This window comes from Brachyhypopomus gauderio, chromosome 2 (assembly GCF_052324685.1).
Source record: "Brachyhypopomus gauderio isolate BG-103 chromosome 2, BGAUD_0.2, whole genome shotgun sequence".
In the NCBI taxonomy this organism is placed as follows: Eukaryota; Metazoa; Chordata; class Actinopteri; order Gymnotiformes; family Hypopomidae; genus Brachyhypopomus; species Brachyhypopomus gauderio.
In genome coordinates, this window is record NC_135212.1 from 17394749 (window position 1) to 17411688 (window position 16940).

General features: G+C 47.7%; 1 protein-coding gene across 2 annotated transcripts in view; it reads left to right on the forward strand.

Annotated features, from left to right (window-relative positions):
• Positions 1-11467: 11467 nt before the first annotated feature.
• zbbx (zinc finger, B-box domain containing) overlaps positions 11468-16940 on the forward strand; it is a 35623-nt gene continuing 30150 nt past the window's right edge. The window contains exons 1-4 of one of the 2 annotated variants that reach the window (XM_076989136.1): positions 11468-11545; positions 11845-12008; positions 12269-12382; positions 16641-16716. In XM_076989136.1, the coding sequence (XP_076845251.1) occupies positions 11947-12008; positions 12269-12382; positions 16641-16716 (252 nt within the window). In that variant the 5' untranslated portion in view covers positions 11468-11545; positions 11845-11946. Of the gene's footprint in view, positions 11546-11844; positions 12009-12268; positions 12383-16640; positions 16717-16940 lie in introns of those variants that run through there. The other variant, XM_076989138.1, reaches the window with a different exon arrangement.

The following is a 16940-nucleotide window of genomic DNA, read 5'->3' on the forward strand; positions in this document are numbered from 1 at the left end:
GCTCATTAAAGTATCTCTTGGTAGCTTGCTCTGTCTCTCTCTCTCTCTGTCTGTCTGTCTCTTTCTCTGTCTGTCTGTCTGTCTCTCTCTCTAATGTGTCTCTAATGATGTGATCCCTCTATAAAGGGCCCCTTTGGTCAGCTTCCACCTGCCCCTCATTACAGCAAGCTGGCCAGGCCGGCGAGATGGACACACACACACACACACACACACACACACACACACACACACACACACACACACACACACACACACACACACACACACAGACTTCTTCCCATTCTCCTCTCCCAGGGGTCTGTGGGTGACTTTGTACAGAGGCCCTATTTGCACCTCTTGGGTGACTGTGTAAGTCCTGCTACTGATTCTGTTGATTGGGTCCTTTTATCTGTGATATCCTAATGAATCACACAGTCATGTCAGCACGTGTACCATACGTACTTTCAGCCTGCCTCCGACTGCATCATTTCAACCACTGTTGTGCTTTCATCTCCCAGTCTTTCTCTTTCTCTCTCGTTTTCTCTCCCTCTCACACTCATCTTTCTTCCTTTCTTTCTGTTTATCATTTTTCTCTTGCCTTCTTTCCATCCTCTTTTGACAGCTGTCCGTTGTGCTTTTATTAAGTTTAATGTAAGGGAGGGAGGTGAGACTACAGCATTCACACACACACACACACACACACACACACACACACACACACACACACACACACACACACACACACACACACACACACACACACACACACACACACACACACACACACACACACACACACACACACACACACACACAGAACCAAGCATTTTCATCATCCTGACGGCCAGGATAGGGCTTGAGACACATAGACTAATGGTGATGACTACCTGTCCTATGATCTGATATTGATAGTGTGTGTGTGTGTATTATTAAGGGGCTACTGCAGCGGTCCTCATGGGTCAAGATCATTCAAGGTCACTGGTTCATGACAGACCATCATTTCTGATGATCCACAGGAAAGTAATATATAATAACTTTGACCAGTTTTGAAAAAAAATGTCATCAGTATAGACAGAAGGTGTTGTTATGCAGGCTACTGAAGGTGTTGTTAGGCAGGATCAGCTAGAAATTCATGTCTTGAGACCACAATCAGTATCAGACCCCATCCTGTATCTGCCATTTCGTCTCAGGCACCGAATGGGGTGGAAACAGCAGATACATGTTGCTACTGCAGCCACCAGGTAGGGCAGGTAGATCAAGGGGTCGATCCTCAACACCAAGACCATCCTGTTCATTCCCAGAGAGCACAGGTGCTGTTCTTGGTAATACCTACCAAATATTGTAAATGTAACATGTAGAGATATATGTAATCTAATGTAACATACAGCAGATTGCTTTGCTCATTACAACCATACGACCACTGTTTGTCCCATCAAAGATTAACGATAACTGGTATAATCCAATCTGACATTGGTCCAATGAAACAGCAGTACTGGAGAGCAGCCTTTCCTCTCTGTAGCCGTGGGCAACGGTGATGTATTAGAGCAGGTATATTACTCCATCGGCTGCGGGTCATTTTAGATACTAAATCATTCAGGAATGGCGTGAACCTCTACCCCAACCCTATCGGAATAACGTCCCGGAATGCTGCTCCAAGTCTCTGCCACTGATACTGTCTCTTCTCCAATATCCTGCTCCTCTGATTTTTTCACGAATGTTGTAGTGGGTCAGGGAACGGGTTGAGCATGCAAACGTCCCCACTTGTCCCTCCAGGGCAAAGAGTCCAGTGGTGAGAGGGGGGAGAGGGAGAGATGCTGAAGAGATGTGGGGAGTCAGAGGGAGGTGTGGGGAATCAGAGGTAGGCATGGGGAGTCAGAGGGAGGTGTGGGGAGTCAGAGGTAGGTGTGGGGGGTCAGAGGGAGGTGTGAGGAGTCAGAGGGGAGTCAGATGGAGGTGTGGGGTGCCACAGTCAACAGATTTGATCATTCTTGCATCTTCAGTGCAGCACCTCCCTTGCCCCCATCCCCATCCTCCACCCTTATCCCATCCCACCCCCTCCCCCTCCTCCACCCTTATCCCATCCCACCCCCTCCCCCTCCTCCACCCTTATCCCATCCCTCCCCTCCCCCTCCTCCACCCTTATCCTATCCCACCCCCCTCCCCCTCCTCCACCCTTTCCTCACCCCCTCCCCCTCCCCATCCCCCACCACTAACCCATCCCCACCCTCACCCCCTCTCCATCTCCATCCCCACCTCCCACTTCATCCCCCATGCCTTTTGCCTTTCTCTCTCATTCCCTCTTACTTTTTCACTCTTTTGCCCTAATTTTAATAATGCACAACCTGCCTTTGTCAGTGTGCTCATCTCCTGCCCTTTCTGTGTGTTCTTCCATGAAATTAAAGCGCTTTTAGCCCATGTCTAATCAGTAGGTGTTTAAAGAGAAAGTGCCAGGACATGTCCTTATGGGTTTGGCCAGGGCCCCGCTGTGTGGCCCTCTCATACCCCCCCCCCCCCCCCCCCCCCCGGCTTGCCAGGGCCCCGCTGTGTGGCTCTCTCATACCTCTCCAGTTTGGCCAGGGCCCCGCTGTGTGGCCCTCTTATACCTCTCCGGTTTGGCCAGGGCCCCGCTATGTGGCCCTCTCATACCCCCCCCCCCCCCCGGTTTGGCCAGGGCCCCGCTGTGTGGCCCTCTCATACCCCCCCGGTTTGGCCAGGGCCCCGCTGTGTGGCCCTCTCATCCACCCACCCCCCCCCCCCCCCCCCCCCCCCACCCCCCCGGTTTGGCCAGGAGGGTCCCGCTGTGTGGCCCTCTCATACCCCCCCGGTTTGGCCAGGGCACCGCTGTGTGGCCCTCTCATACCCCCCCGGATTGGCCAGGGCCCCGCTGTGTGGTCCTCTCATACCCCCCCGGATTGGCCAGGGCCCCGCTGTGTGGTCCTCTCATACCCCCCCCGGATTGGCCAGGGCCCCGCTGTGTGGTCCTCTCATACCCCCCCCGGATTGGCCAGGGCCCCGCTGTGTGGCCCTCTCATACCTCTCCGGCCAGACGGTGCCAGCTGCTGGAATGACGGGAAATGGAAAGTTACATACATACGTGTTGTAATACATACGTGTTGTGAAACGTGTTGTAATACATACGTGTTGTGAAACGTGTTGTAATACATACATGTTGTAAAACGTGTTGTAATACATACGTGTTGTGAAATGTGTTGTAATACATACGTGTTGTGAAACATGTTGTAATACATACGTGTTGTGAAACGTGTTGTAATACATACGTGTTGTGAAACGTGTTGTAATACATACGTGTTGTGAAACATGTTGTAATACATACGTGTTGTGAAACGTGTTGTAATACATACGTGTTGTGAAACATGTTGTAATACATACGTGTTGTGAAACGTGTTGTAATACATACGTGTTGTGAAATGTGTTGTAATACATACGTGTTGTGAAACGTGTTGTAATACATACGTGTTGTGAAACGTGTTGTAATACATACGTGTTGTGAAACATGTTGTAATACATACGTGTTGTGAAACGTGTTGTAATACATACGTGTTGTGAAACATGTTGTAATACATACGTGTTGTGAAACGTGTTGTAATACATACGTGTTGTGAAATGTGTTGTAATACATACGTGTTGTGAAACGTGTTGTAATACATACGTGTTGTGAAACATGTTGTAATACATACGTGTTGTAAAACGTGTTGTAATGCATACGTGTTGTGAAACGTGTTGTAATACATACGTGTTGTAAAACGTGTTGTAATACATACGTGTTGTGAAACATGTTGTAATACATACGTGTTGTAAAACATGTTGTAATGCATACGTGTTGTGAAACGTGTTGTAATACATACGTGTTGTAAAACGTGTTGTAATACATACGTGTTGTGAAACGTGTTGTAATACATACGTGTTGTGAAACATGTTGTAATACATACTGTCACGTATGGCCTCGCCCCCTCCCTTGGCTGTCACTCCGGGTTCCCTTGTGTCTGTGTTTCCGTGCCTGTTTATCCCGCCCCGCTCGTTTGTCTTCGTGATTCCTTGTTTATTACCACGCTCCTTGTTATTACCGTCACCTGCCCCTCGTTTAATGTCATTGTATTTAAGTCCCGTCATTCCCCAGTCTGGTATCCGTGGTTTTGTCTATTCAGTTGTTCATGCTGTTTGTCTATGCCTTGTGCTATACGCTTTGTCTCTGTGTCCTGCCCGTTACCCTGTCTCGTGAGTACTCCCCGTTTGCTGCCCAGTTGCCCTGTTGTCTGTTTGTTTCAGTTACTCTACGTTTTACCCGTGTTTTGTTTTCTAAGTCTCTAGTCATGTCGCTCAGTGTTTCGTGTTCGGACTCCCTTTCGGCTTTGACCAGTGCATTCCTGTTTGACCCTGATTTTGGTATTCCCTTCATTAAATCTCGCTCATCTCAGCATTTGTGTCCGTCTCCTCGCTCCGTGGCGCGAGCCACGTTACACATACGTGTTGTGAAACGGAAAAATGGAGGACTGATTGTTGTTAAGTATTTGGGGCAAAATGAGGCAGACATCACCTGCAGTTTTATATGGTGTGGCACAATGTCTGGGTGATTAAAGACCACAGCAGCCTCTCAGCTGGTGTTGCTACCTTGCTGAGACAGTCACGGTTAAATAAGCATTTGGGTTATTTACTGAAGGAAGAGACTGAATACACTGACAAGCACCCTCACTGATGATTAAATCCAGTGACACATCAAAGACTGACCGGACTACAATCTCCACAAAACAGTCTGCTAAGGTAATCTGCACATCATTTATAAGGAGGGATTTAAAAGATTATCCTAAGAAGATTACAATGACGCACATTAGGCTTCATTCTGTTAGGCAGTACAAATATTGACTGTTAAGCCATTGGGCTTGAATAATGGTAGTAATAATAATAATATTTTTTTTATTTAGACAACTTTTCATTTTAGTTCCAAAGTATGTGGGACCAGGTGCGGAATTTAGAATCAGAAACAAACAAATCCAGAGCTCCACAATAATCCAAGGAACAGTTGCAATTCAGCAAAACTGGGAGTCAAAGAGTAGCCAGACAAACAAGGATAATCGTACTGGAATTAAATAAAGGTTGTTGGGGGCAAAATCAGGTGGACGAATACAGGCATAAGAAATGCTCAGAACTGCCAACTAGTGGCATGACAACTTTATTTTGACAGTGGGGTATCAAACCAGCCACTAATGAATGAATGAATCACGGGTGATGGCTAAGGCGACAGACACAGAGGGCACTCGGTACTCTGGGGAGCCCAACCTTGGATGGCCAGAGGTGACGCCCTCCTGAACCAAAACAGTGCGACAGACGCTCTATATAAAGACGAATGAATCCTTCGACTTTATCATGACAATAAAGTGAATGAACACAATATTAATCAAGCTCAACAGATTGATAAATAAACACTGCAGCACACAAAGACTGAAGAGGTTTTGCTTGGCATTTCCGTCAGGAAGGTATCGACCTTCCTCCTCATCCATGACTGGAGGTGGATCATACGGACCCCTGGGATTTGGAGGGGGTGAGCACAGCATTCAGACGTGCACGGGGTGGCAGGAATGGCCACAGCGAAAGTGCCTTATCACCTGGCTACAGGGGCAGTGTGGCCAGGGTAGAGCCCGCCTTATCGTACTGCCACACCGAGATTGGGAAGAGGAGTCTTGACACCGGATCAAACCTCAGGTGAGGGGGGGGGGGATTCCACACTCTCCCTGCGGTGTCCGTGAGGAGAACAGGATCAATCGCATAGTGATTGTTCTTAACAACAGGCCCGGATAAGGAGTCGGCTCGATGTTTTGAAATCCTATGAAGCCTCGGGTTTGTGCGGCGTGGAGGTGATGGGTGGAGGTTGGTGGGGAGGGGTCGCAGGCAGGCTAAACTCCTCTCTGGAATGGAAGAGCGATATGTTTAGTCCCGTGCCTCTAGATGGTAGCGCAGGCGAGAGAACGTTTTTCTGGTGGCAAACCGTTTTCCACCACTGCACGAGCTGTTGTGAGCTGCGTGTTGCTTGTACTCCACGCACTCACTTCTGAGAGCCCCGCTGTCTAAAACGCAGCAGAGAGGAGTGATGGCGTACGGATAAGGGAGGGAGCCATATGGAACGCAGATAATGCAGTGCTGTATTTCTTATATCAGAAAACCTGCCATCACAGCATGAGAAGGATCTGATCCAGCGTGATTGAGCAGAGCTTTTAACCGCCTCAGTTAGAGTGCAACGTTGTAATAACCTGGTGACGTGTATGTTTTGGCTCTTGTGATAGAGTGTGTTGAACTAGGCTGTCAGAGATGAGGAGTGACATGTTTGTCAGGAATGGATTTCTGGTATGTAGTAGCTTCTCTCTGACACTGCTACCCCAAGACTAAGTCCCCCTGCTTTCTGCAGTCTTTCCATTTTAATAAATCAAAATCTTCCCTAAAACAAAACAAAAACATCACTTAATTTACACATGCATTAGCACATACCCAGTACTGGGACTGAACCTTCCCATACATGGTGGTTCAGACTATTTCTTTAGTCTCCTTCTCCCCTTCACTCATGTGTCTTTATTGCCATCCTTTCTTCTCTTCTTCTCTTTCTGTGGGGAGCTCCCAGCACAGTGGACTGCAGAGACCCGAGTTCGTCTGGGTCCCATAGTGGGAGGAAGCCTCTCTTCTGCTGGAGTCCGGGCTGAGGCAGAGGGCGCTTTGCTCAGACGGCTGTGCGGTCCTGGGCTGCTCTCTCAGCCAGCTGGGTCGGGCCGGCACAGCACGGTCCACCAAAACCCTGAGAGCTGCCGATTTTCACGCTTTGTATTTTTCTCACACCAGGATTCTCTCTCGCCTACTATCTGACGGAGCTCAGACTCCTACTGTGGGTATCTCTTCTGCTCTCTCTTCCTCTCTCTCTCTCTCTCTCTCTCTCTTTTTTTTTTCTGGCTCTTACTCTCTCTCTTGCTCTCTGAGTTTCTCTCTCTTCACTTTTCCCCATGGTGCATGTTTGAAGCTGCTGCTGTCAGGAAGAGTGTCTGTTTTGCCCATGAAAAGGTCACTGGTAGCCTCGCTCCTCCACAGAGATGCGGGGGTGGGGGTGTGGGGGTGTGGGGGTGGGGTTAAGGTGGTGGAGGTCATGCTCGGCGTCACTCCCTTTCCTCTTATATCACCGTCATCTTCAACTGCTCGCAGAGTGACATGATGCACAATCTGACCCCTTGACCTTGCAGACCTTTGCCCTGTGCCCTCTCACTGAGCACGGCTGTGTGGAGCAGGGGCATCTAGATGAGTGGGCAGCCCAGCTGACCAAGTCTAACAAGCCTGTCAGACCTCTTGTCACACTCGCATGACAGTGTTGAGTAAAAAAAAAAAAAAGAAGCTTTTAACTTGTCAGGTCACAGTAGACGTGGTGTTTACTGGCCTTCGAACTGTCCTACAAGGGTCCTGTGCTGCGTGTATTAGGCTGATGGTGTTTATTAAGGTCTTGTTCAGAGAGCACCCTCACGATTGAAATTCCACACACTTGCCATTCGTGTTTTGAATATGTAGTGCTGTTGACTCCTTTTCATTACGGCTAAGGCTGATGAAGAATTGGAAAATCGCTCGGAATGCTGATAGAACTGAAAGCCACGAAAGCTCCTTCAGGACGGTTGCTCAAGACGAGACGCGTACGTGCGTTAACACCGACAAACAGAACAAGCACTGAACATAATGTGCACACACATAATGACTGCGAGTTGCCTCGACCGTGGCAGTAAAGGGTTCTTTCTGCGTCAGATCTGGTCACCTCTTTCGCGAGGAGCCGAACTTACACATGACATTTTGAATCAGGTGTGGTAATGGCCGAGCGTAATGGATCTAATAGTCCTGAAATTTTCGTACATTGAGCACAAACCTGCTTTCATATGGAACTGCTATGCTGCGCAAGGTGGGATATTTATGTACTGCTCATGTCCTGGGGGGGGGGGGGGGGGGGGGGGGGGGGGTGTGAGGGGAGGGGCGAGGCGGGGCTGCTTTGGTGCCTCTCCCTTTTACCTGCCTTTTCTGTTCTTTCTCATTTCTGGCTATACTGCTACCATGGGACTACACTTCTTTTTTGTGAAATCCTACGTCCAGCTGATTAAGTGGTGCATATGAAAGATGGCACCCCGCCGCGGTTTCACGAATCCCCACGCGTCCCCAGCAGGGGGTGCCGTACGTACCCCAGCTGGAGTGTGGAGGCTGGCCAGAGGAGGAATTATTTGAGGAATGGGTCCTTCCATGGTAGTGGTGCACAGCGTAGTAAGAGTGGTAGAAAATGTGGGCACCTGCTGGGGGAAGTGCCCTGTTCTTCTCCCTCTGTGATTGCAGATCTGAACGTTCCTGCCTCAGATGAATACAAATGAAGCCTGAAGCCAGTGAATTAGTCTGTACTTGTGATGTTATGGGCAGACATGGGTAGGTTTTTTGCACACATATACACACACTTACACACACAGACACACTGTTTTACACATTCAGTCATGATTAGGTAAGTATTTCACATATTCTGAATAAATTCTCAGTATAAAATGGTAGTCAGATAAGAGCTTTGTACTTTTCCACTATTGCTGCAACAGTTCATGCACACATCTCCAACCAGGACAAACAGACCAATTCATAAATACATGAAGTTCAATTGTTCAGATGAGTGGTTTTGGCTAGAATAGATTTAATAGCTGTCCTTGCTAGAGGCCTTTTATCTTATTGATATAAAATATAACAAAGAGCTTATTAAAGCAGGAGAATTACAACCACATCTTCAAAATCCACTAAGAAAAAATTGTACCCTAACCTACACACAGTATGTCTGTCTTGATTACTGAACTACTAGCCTAAAGTCAAACATAAGCATTATTATTATTTCAAAGAGCTGGTGTCGGATCAGTCAGGTGTGGATGAAATGGTCACAACAGAAGTGTAGGACTAAAGGTTTAGGACTGGTTTAATACGAGAGATGCCACTGTCCTGTTCTCAGGCTGCAGCTGTGCCCCTGCTAACCCCTCTTCACCCCTCTGCGGGCATTTTTATAATAGCAGTGGGTTCTTGATTAGGTCAAACCTTCAATAACTGGGCTTATTGTTTCCCGGGGAAATAGTAAGATCTTATTATCGACTCTTTATGTCCTGGTGCAAGGGGGGCGTGGTCCACATGGCTTTGGGCTTCGCAGAGTCCAGTTCATTGCCAGTCGCCGGCAGGACAGACATAGCTGGCAGGTGTGGGATCAAGTCTGAGGCTGGATGCAGCCTCTTTATTTATAAGGGCACCATCAATACCACACATGAGGTTGCTTCTTTTGTATCTTAGCACTTTACTGTTGTACAAGATATAATGATCAAGTTTATGGTAGTTAGCAATGTTCCTTATTAATATAACTAATTCATTTGCTTTAGTAAACTAATATGGTAGGGTATTTGGTAGGTTATATAGTTATAATTAGCCTTAACATATTTACTGTTATTACCTTATTTGCTGTGTGGATTTTAAATCAGGCATGAAAATGGGTCAGGGGTTAAAAAGGTGAGAAGACCGGGGGGCGGGGCATGTGACGTCATGGGGATACGGCGACGGGGCGTTGACATGTGACGTCATGGGTATACTGCGACGGGGGGGGGGGGGGGGGGGGGGGGTTTAGGGGATGGGGGTGGCTGCTGGTGTACGGGGATACAGCGACAGGTGATGCCAAATATTACGGAGCTCGTAAGGTGACGTCATGTAAAAAATATAATAACGCGTGGCCACGACTTACTAACGCATGCGAACGACTTACTAACGCGTGCGAACAAGATAATTAAGTATTACTTTATATAAAGCCAGGTTTATCTTCCTTGGGCAGTCAGTTCGCGAACATCCCTGGGATCTGCTTGCTTTGCTGTGAAAAAATAAACTTTGTTGCCGCGTGTGAAAGGCGACGTTAGTATCTCGTTCCCACGCGTTAATAAGTCGTGGCCACGCGTTATTTATTTATTTTTTACATGATGTCACCTTACGGGCTCCGTAAAATATAGTAAAATCCATTAAAAAAATTTTTTTGACTGTCATGTCAATGGATTCAATGTAAACGCAATCCGTAAACGCAAGAATCCGCTTTCGCCATTCCGGATGGCTTAGTCAAAACCATTACGTCTTAATGAACCAATAAATACATCAGCGGCGAAAATTATTGTAAAAATACCAGGTTTACGTGTTTTTATTTTCTAACATGAGCTAAAGCACAGGGTAGACTCAAACGACAAGAGTTTACAACTTCATCTTCAGTCTTTTCAGCCCTGGCGCGAATGTTCTCCTCACACGTCCCTGAATTCACCAGTTACAACTACAGACACACTAAAAAAAATCTTGTTTCTTATTTTATGTCACCGTTAACTACACGGGGTTGACGCGAACTTAAATAGGTAGATAGATGGGCCTATTATCACAAGAGCTTGTGGTTAGATCTGACAGTGTTCAACGCTGTAGCGAACGGCAGTAACTTTGTTTTACCGCAAAATATGAAAACGATTGAAACCATTAATAACCCAATTAAATCCACCCAATTAAAAATGTACGATCTGGTAAACGTAGTGGTAAATGTACGATCTGGTAAATGTAGTGGTAAATGTACGATGTGGTAAATGTAGTGGTAAATGTACGATCTGGTAAATGTACGCTCTTCTGACTTGTCCGCGGTGTAGCACTAGGTCCTGCTTCTCGTCCCGCTTAGCAGTAAATGAATAACATGAATGAAGAACGTTCGTATGATTGAAACGCTATTTGGCCTCTATGATGGTTCTGGGCGGAAACTGCTGGCCACTGTCATTGAAATAGCGAATTTCGGAAGTGCTCTGTTTGCTAATTAAGTCAATATGATAATTAAAATATAATCTCCCGACCCCCCCCCCCCCCCCCCCAAACCCCCAAACAAAAAACTCATCGGATCTACACGATTCACGTAGGTCACCCTTTTCAACTTCAAAACGGCGAATTTCGCCGAAAGGTGACAGATTTTCATGCCTGTAAATACTTGCGTATATTTGTTCGGATTTGCAAAGGGAACAGAGAAGCTGAAAGAAGCCAGCTCTCCATGAAAGTGTTCAAATGTTGGGAATATGCTGCAGCTTTATAGGGACTGTAGTGGCTGTAGTAAATTCACATTCGCTAATGTTTGTGTCTGCACACCAGTCCGGGTTTAAAACCGGCGCTTTATGGCTTTGGTATGGACTTTTATCCCCGTGATTATAGTTGGGCTCGGTGACATTTTACTGAAGCACGTACCTCAGTAACTTGGGCCTAGCAATGACACTGGTCAGAGGTGAGCAAACGTTAACATAGACATTTTAATAAATACATTCAAAAGTATTACAGCGGTTGGTAGTCAATAGGACTTTTATGCGGCGTTTCCGCCTCCCACAGTGGCGCTGCTCACCCATCATCCCGTTAGCGCCACCGCGCCAACTCTCGCGTGAACTGGCGTTCCCATAGAGACACATGTACACAATCTGACAAGCGCTTCAGTTATACAACCTAAACAAACGTTTATTTTAGTGAGCTGGGATCGCCCAAGGTGAGTGTCCGCTTGGTCACTCCTATACTAATAAATAAAATATGCTAATAAACACACCTGTATCAGTATATTTATTTCACACGTTATTGTATTCGACACAGCTTTGACTGTACTTAAGTAGCTATGTAGCTAGCATGTTGGCTCCTGTTGGCTAACCTTAGTAAACCTAACTAGGAACTACATAATAATAATAAAACTAGAAAGTCACATGCATTTGGAAATATAGTTATCTTGCTAAAATTACATGCTCTGTTGTTGGTCCTTTTAATAATTTGTTGTGTTGTGTGTTTTGCCTTTAGCAACTTTCTGGCCATTTCAAAACATTTGTTTTTCAAGAAGACGCCCAAAGCCATACAAGACAAATTATTTTTGGAATAGCATCCCACATCAACACCAGCGCCATGAATTTAAACGACTTCGTTGTCTTCCCCAGTAAGCCCAAATCAGTGAAGTTAAATGTCAGGTTGGTTATTCTCCTCTGAGCCTCTTCCATCTTTAAGATTTTACATCATTATTAGAGTTTGCAGATTGGTTATGTAAATTATGATGGCTGACATATTTATCAGACTCCTGTTAATCTCTGCAAAATGGCGGATAGGTCTTCATTCTGTCATGCCACTCTCTGATGCAGATTAGAGTAAATGAATGTGTCAGATGTGTAAACTGTGTCCATGAGGGGACTGGTGGAGAGGTCTGGACTGTAAGTGTGTGGTGGTGTTGCAGGAGCTTACGGGAGCTGCGTGTGGAGACAGTGCAGCTGGACCAGGAGAACAGGGACATGGAGACCAGACTGCAGCAGCTTCGGGAGACCATGAACCGGGAGAAAGAGGAGAGAGAGTAAGTGAAACAGGGTGGAGGAGAAAGAGGAGAGAGAGTGAGTGAAACAGGGTGGAGGAGAAAGAGGAAAGAGAGTGAGTGAAACAGGGTGGAGGAGAAAGAGGAGGGAGAGTGAGTGAAACAGGGTGGAGGAGTGACTGCTTGAGCTAATGAGAGAGTCAGTTATTGAAGGAATGAGAGTGAACCAATATGATTGGATGAGTGAATGAATTAATGAATAAGAGTGACTGAATGAATGAGAATGAATGAATACATGAGAGTGAATGAATGAATGAATGTGAGTGAATGAGTGACTAACTGAGTGAAGAGATTGGGTGATTGAATGAGTTAGTGAATGACTGAGTAAGAGTGAATCAATGAGTGTGAATGAGTGAGTAAGTGAAGTTATGAGGAGTGGACCGGTGTGTGGCAAGTGATAGAGGAGAGAGAGAAAAATAATAAGATGTTGCATGAAGTGGTGAGATAACCAAGCTTTCCACAGAGGGACTGGACGGGTGGTGGTGACCCCACCCTGCCCACTGTCGGGTGGTGTTTGTGTTGTGGCAGCACGGCTCCAGTGTGAACACTAGTCTGGGTGATGGAGGTGTTGGTTGTCCTGGGTGATGGAGGTGTGGGTGGTCCTGGGTGATGGAGGTGTTGGTGGGTTTGGGTGATGGAGGTGTTGGTGGTCCTGGGTGATGGTGGAGGTGTTGGTGGGTTTGGGTGATGGAGGTGTTGGTGGTCCTGGGTGATGGTGGAGGTGTTGGTGGGTTTGGGTGATGGAGGTGTTGCTGGTCCTGGGTGATGGTGGAGGTGTTGGTGGGTTTGGGTGATGGAGGTGTGGGTGGTCCTGGGTGATGATGGAGGTGTTGGTGGGTTTGGGTGATGGAGGTGTTGGTGGTCCTGGGTGATGGTGGAGGTGTTGGTGGTTTTGGGTGATGGAGGTGTTGGCATCACCCACCATCTCAGCAGGTGTTCCACATGTTGGCATTAAGCAGAGTCACGTGCCAAATCAAAGAAGGCAGGAAATTAAGTTTTCCATAAAAACAAACATATCAGGAGTTATTAATTTGATAGCTTCTTCCTCTGTGTACCCCAGTCCACTGAGATTTCATTAATAATGTGACGGTTCGACCTGTGAAACTCTGAACGCAATTATAGTGGCAGCAGTTTTAGTAGCTGATAACAGGATATATGAGCTCATAACGTAGCCAGCATAGCGGGAAGGGAAAGAGCAGTAGTAGCCAATGAAGGTGTGTGTGTGGTGTGGTGTGTGTGTGTGTGTGTGTGTGTGTGTGTGTGTGTGTGTGTGTGTGTGGGTGGGTGTGTGTGTGTGATGCTGGAGAGCATGTGGATTGGTGGGCGTATCCTTCTGAATGGCCATTTCCTGCCTCCCTCCCCTGGCTGTATTAAGTGTGTTGTGTACACACATCAATCTCGTACATACACACACACACCATCATAATGAATAAGTGCTGAGATGCGGGACAAACTTGGCTGTAAACGTAATGTCTGTATAACGTGTCCCGTGTTTTCTAGCGAGGCATGGTTTATGCAGGGTAATGGAATGAAGATGTTCCTGTATGCGGGGTGCGCGTTGTCCATACATCAGCACGGACCGACGGTCCTGCTCACGGAGCGGGTGGGTGCAGCGGGGGTGTGGCCTAACACGCTGGCCGCCCTATAGCAGCTGCCTCATTCCTCCTCCCTAGAGGATGTGTCATATTAAGGGACGCAGAAGGCTCCATATCTAAATTACATTTGCCTTGGTGCAGAAGTTTGTCTGTGTAAGTGCACAACCTGAGTCCTGCGGCACTTATCAGAGCCCATTAATCAGGTGGGGGGTGGGGGTGGGGGTGGGTGTGCTGGAGCTCGGCGAGTGCTGATTTTATCCTCTGGGCTCAACCTGCTTTCTCTTTATCTGAGTCTCGGTCTGCCTCGGGCCCCCAGTGAATTGGCTCTCAGATAAGAAGCAGGTGGGGCCTCCACCAGTGTGTCAGCGCCCGGCTCCATGTGGTGTTCGCCACACGCTCGTGGACTCCCCTGCCAATGTTCTAATCAGCTTCTCTCTTCTGGTATTCAGACCACAAGCTTAGAGATGCTCTTAGGTTCCTCAGCCAGAGCCGGACAGGTGCGCACCTCCTCAGTGCATACTGGGGTTGAGCACTGCAATTATTCTTCTCCTCAGCACGGCGTAGCTGATCTCAGGTCAGTGTTTATTTACCTAACATCAGCCGTCGAGTTGCTGCCAGTTCCGTATCCTCTGGACGCAGAGCAACAAGTGAGGGTGCTGTGTGCAACTGGCAGAGGGAGGAGTGTCCGTCAGCGTGCTTAGATATGTGTGTGTTTGAGTGTATGTGTTTGAGTGTGTGTGTTTGAGTGTGTGTGTTTGAGTGTATGTGTTTGAGTGTGTGTGTTTGAGTGTGTGTGTTTGAGTGTATGTGTTTGAGTGTATGTGTTTGAGTGTATGTAAGAGTGTGTGTGTATTAGTCTGCCTGATGTTAGCACACCTGCCACGCTGCCTACACACACACCTCCCCCAGGTGCTGACAGGCAGTCTAGAGTGCCTCTAATCCTTCTCCCCAATGAGCCCCTTGCTCTGACTGATAAAGGCCAGCAGATAAACAGCCTCTAACAAGAGTGGACAGCACGCAAAAGAGAAGAGCCCTCTCCACCCCTCCTGTCTTTCTCTCCCTCTCTGTCTCTGTCTCCTCATCTCTTTTTCAACGCTCACACATTCCTCCCTCTGTCTCAAGTGTATAGTTTTGGATATCCTGAGTCTTGGCTGCACCTCTGGTTGGATACATATCTACTGCACGAGTGAGTGTGTGTTGGCAGCTGCTCCGTTTCTCCCGTGGAGCCGCGGGTGTGTTTTTCACTGTGTATATGAAGTCACTGTGAGCGACGGGGACTGGCCGATAATGTAATCACGCTGAAAGACACAGCACTCACAGCACTGACAGCTCTGACAGCACTCACAGGACTCACAGCACTCACAGCACTGACAGCACTGACAGGACTCACAGCGTTCACAACACTGACAGCACTGACAGGACTCACAGCACTCACAACACTGACAGCACTGACAGGACTCACAGCACTCACAACACTGACAGCACTGATTGGACTCACAGCACTCACAACACTGACAGCACTGACAGGACTCACAGCACTCATAACACTGACAGCACTGACAGGACTCACAGCACTCACAACACTGACAGCACTGACAGGACTCACAGCACTCACAACACTGACAGCACTGATTGGACTCACAGAACTCACAGCACTCACAACACCGACAGCACTGACAGGACTCACAGCACTCACAACACTGACAGCACTGACAGGACTCACAGCGCTCACAACACTGACAGCACTGACAGGACTCACAAGACTCACAACACTGACAGCACTGACAGGACTCACAGCACTCACAACACTGACAGCACTGAGAGGACTCACAGCACTCACAACACTGACAGCACTGACAGGACTCACAGCACTCACAACACTGACAGCATTGAGAGGACTCACAGCACTCAACACTGACAGCACTGAGAGGACTCACAGCACTCACAACACTGACAGCACTGAGAGGACTCACAGCACTCACAACACTGACAGCACTGACAGGACTCACAGCACTCACAACACTGACAGCATTGAGAGGACTCACAGCACTCAACACTGACAGCACTGATAGGACTCACAGCACTCACAAAACTGACAGCACTGACAGGACTCACAGCACTCACAACACTGACAGCACTGACAGGACTCACAGCACTCACAACACTTATAGGACTCATAGGACTTATTCATCCTTGTCCACACTTGGATGCTGTAGTGGAAACACTGTCATCTCAGATCTCCAACCTGAGTCCCAGAGGAGAGCCAACCAGAGAGGAACACTAGAGACACACACTCACACACACACAGTGCAAATACTTACACACACACCCAATCACACCCATATGCTACCTTGCAACACTCAGAAGCAACACTACTAATTACTCAGAAACACCCTTACAACCCCAGCAATACGTGCAATAACATATTGTTTTTGCTTATTTGATTTCTAAACACAATAAACCATAATAAAATGTCACGCTAAACACGAGAACTTCGTATCGTGTCTTATACCTTTTTTGTCATTGCTGAACTCGAGCTCCCCCTATTGCGCAGGGGTATTTCCTTCCGGGCCGACTCCTCCCAAGCTGGACCCGCCACACGTCTGCATGCTGACAGATGTTGTGCTTCGATGTCTCCCCCACAGGAGGTCTGGAGCTCTGCGCTGGAGGTCTGCCCAGCCTGGAGTCCCGGAGAGCAGCAAGGAGAAAACGCCCCGCAAAGTGAGGCCTGGTTGCAGCTCCGCTCTGTCTCGCTCTGTCTCGCATGTCCTCTGTGGTCCAGCGCTACACGTGGCCTGCTCAGAGAGCAGTGGTCCTCACACACACGCACATCACTGCACGAGCCTCTGTTTGCTCTTCTCTTAGAAATGAGGGTGTTACTTATTACAGACAGGTGCATTTGAATCATTTGAATCAGAGTGTGGCGTGAATTAAAAGCATCTGGA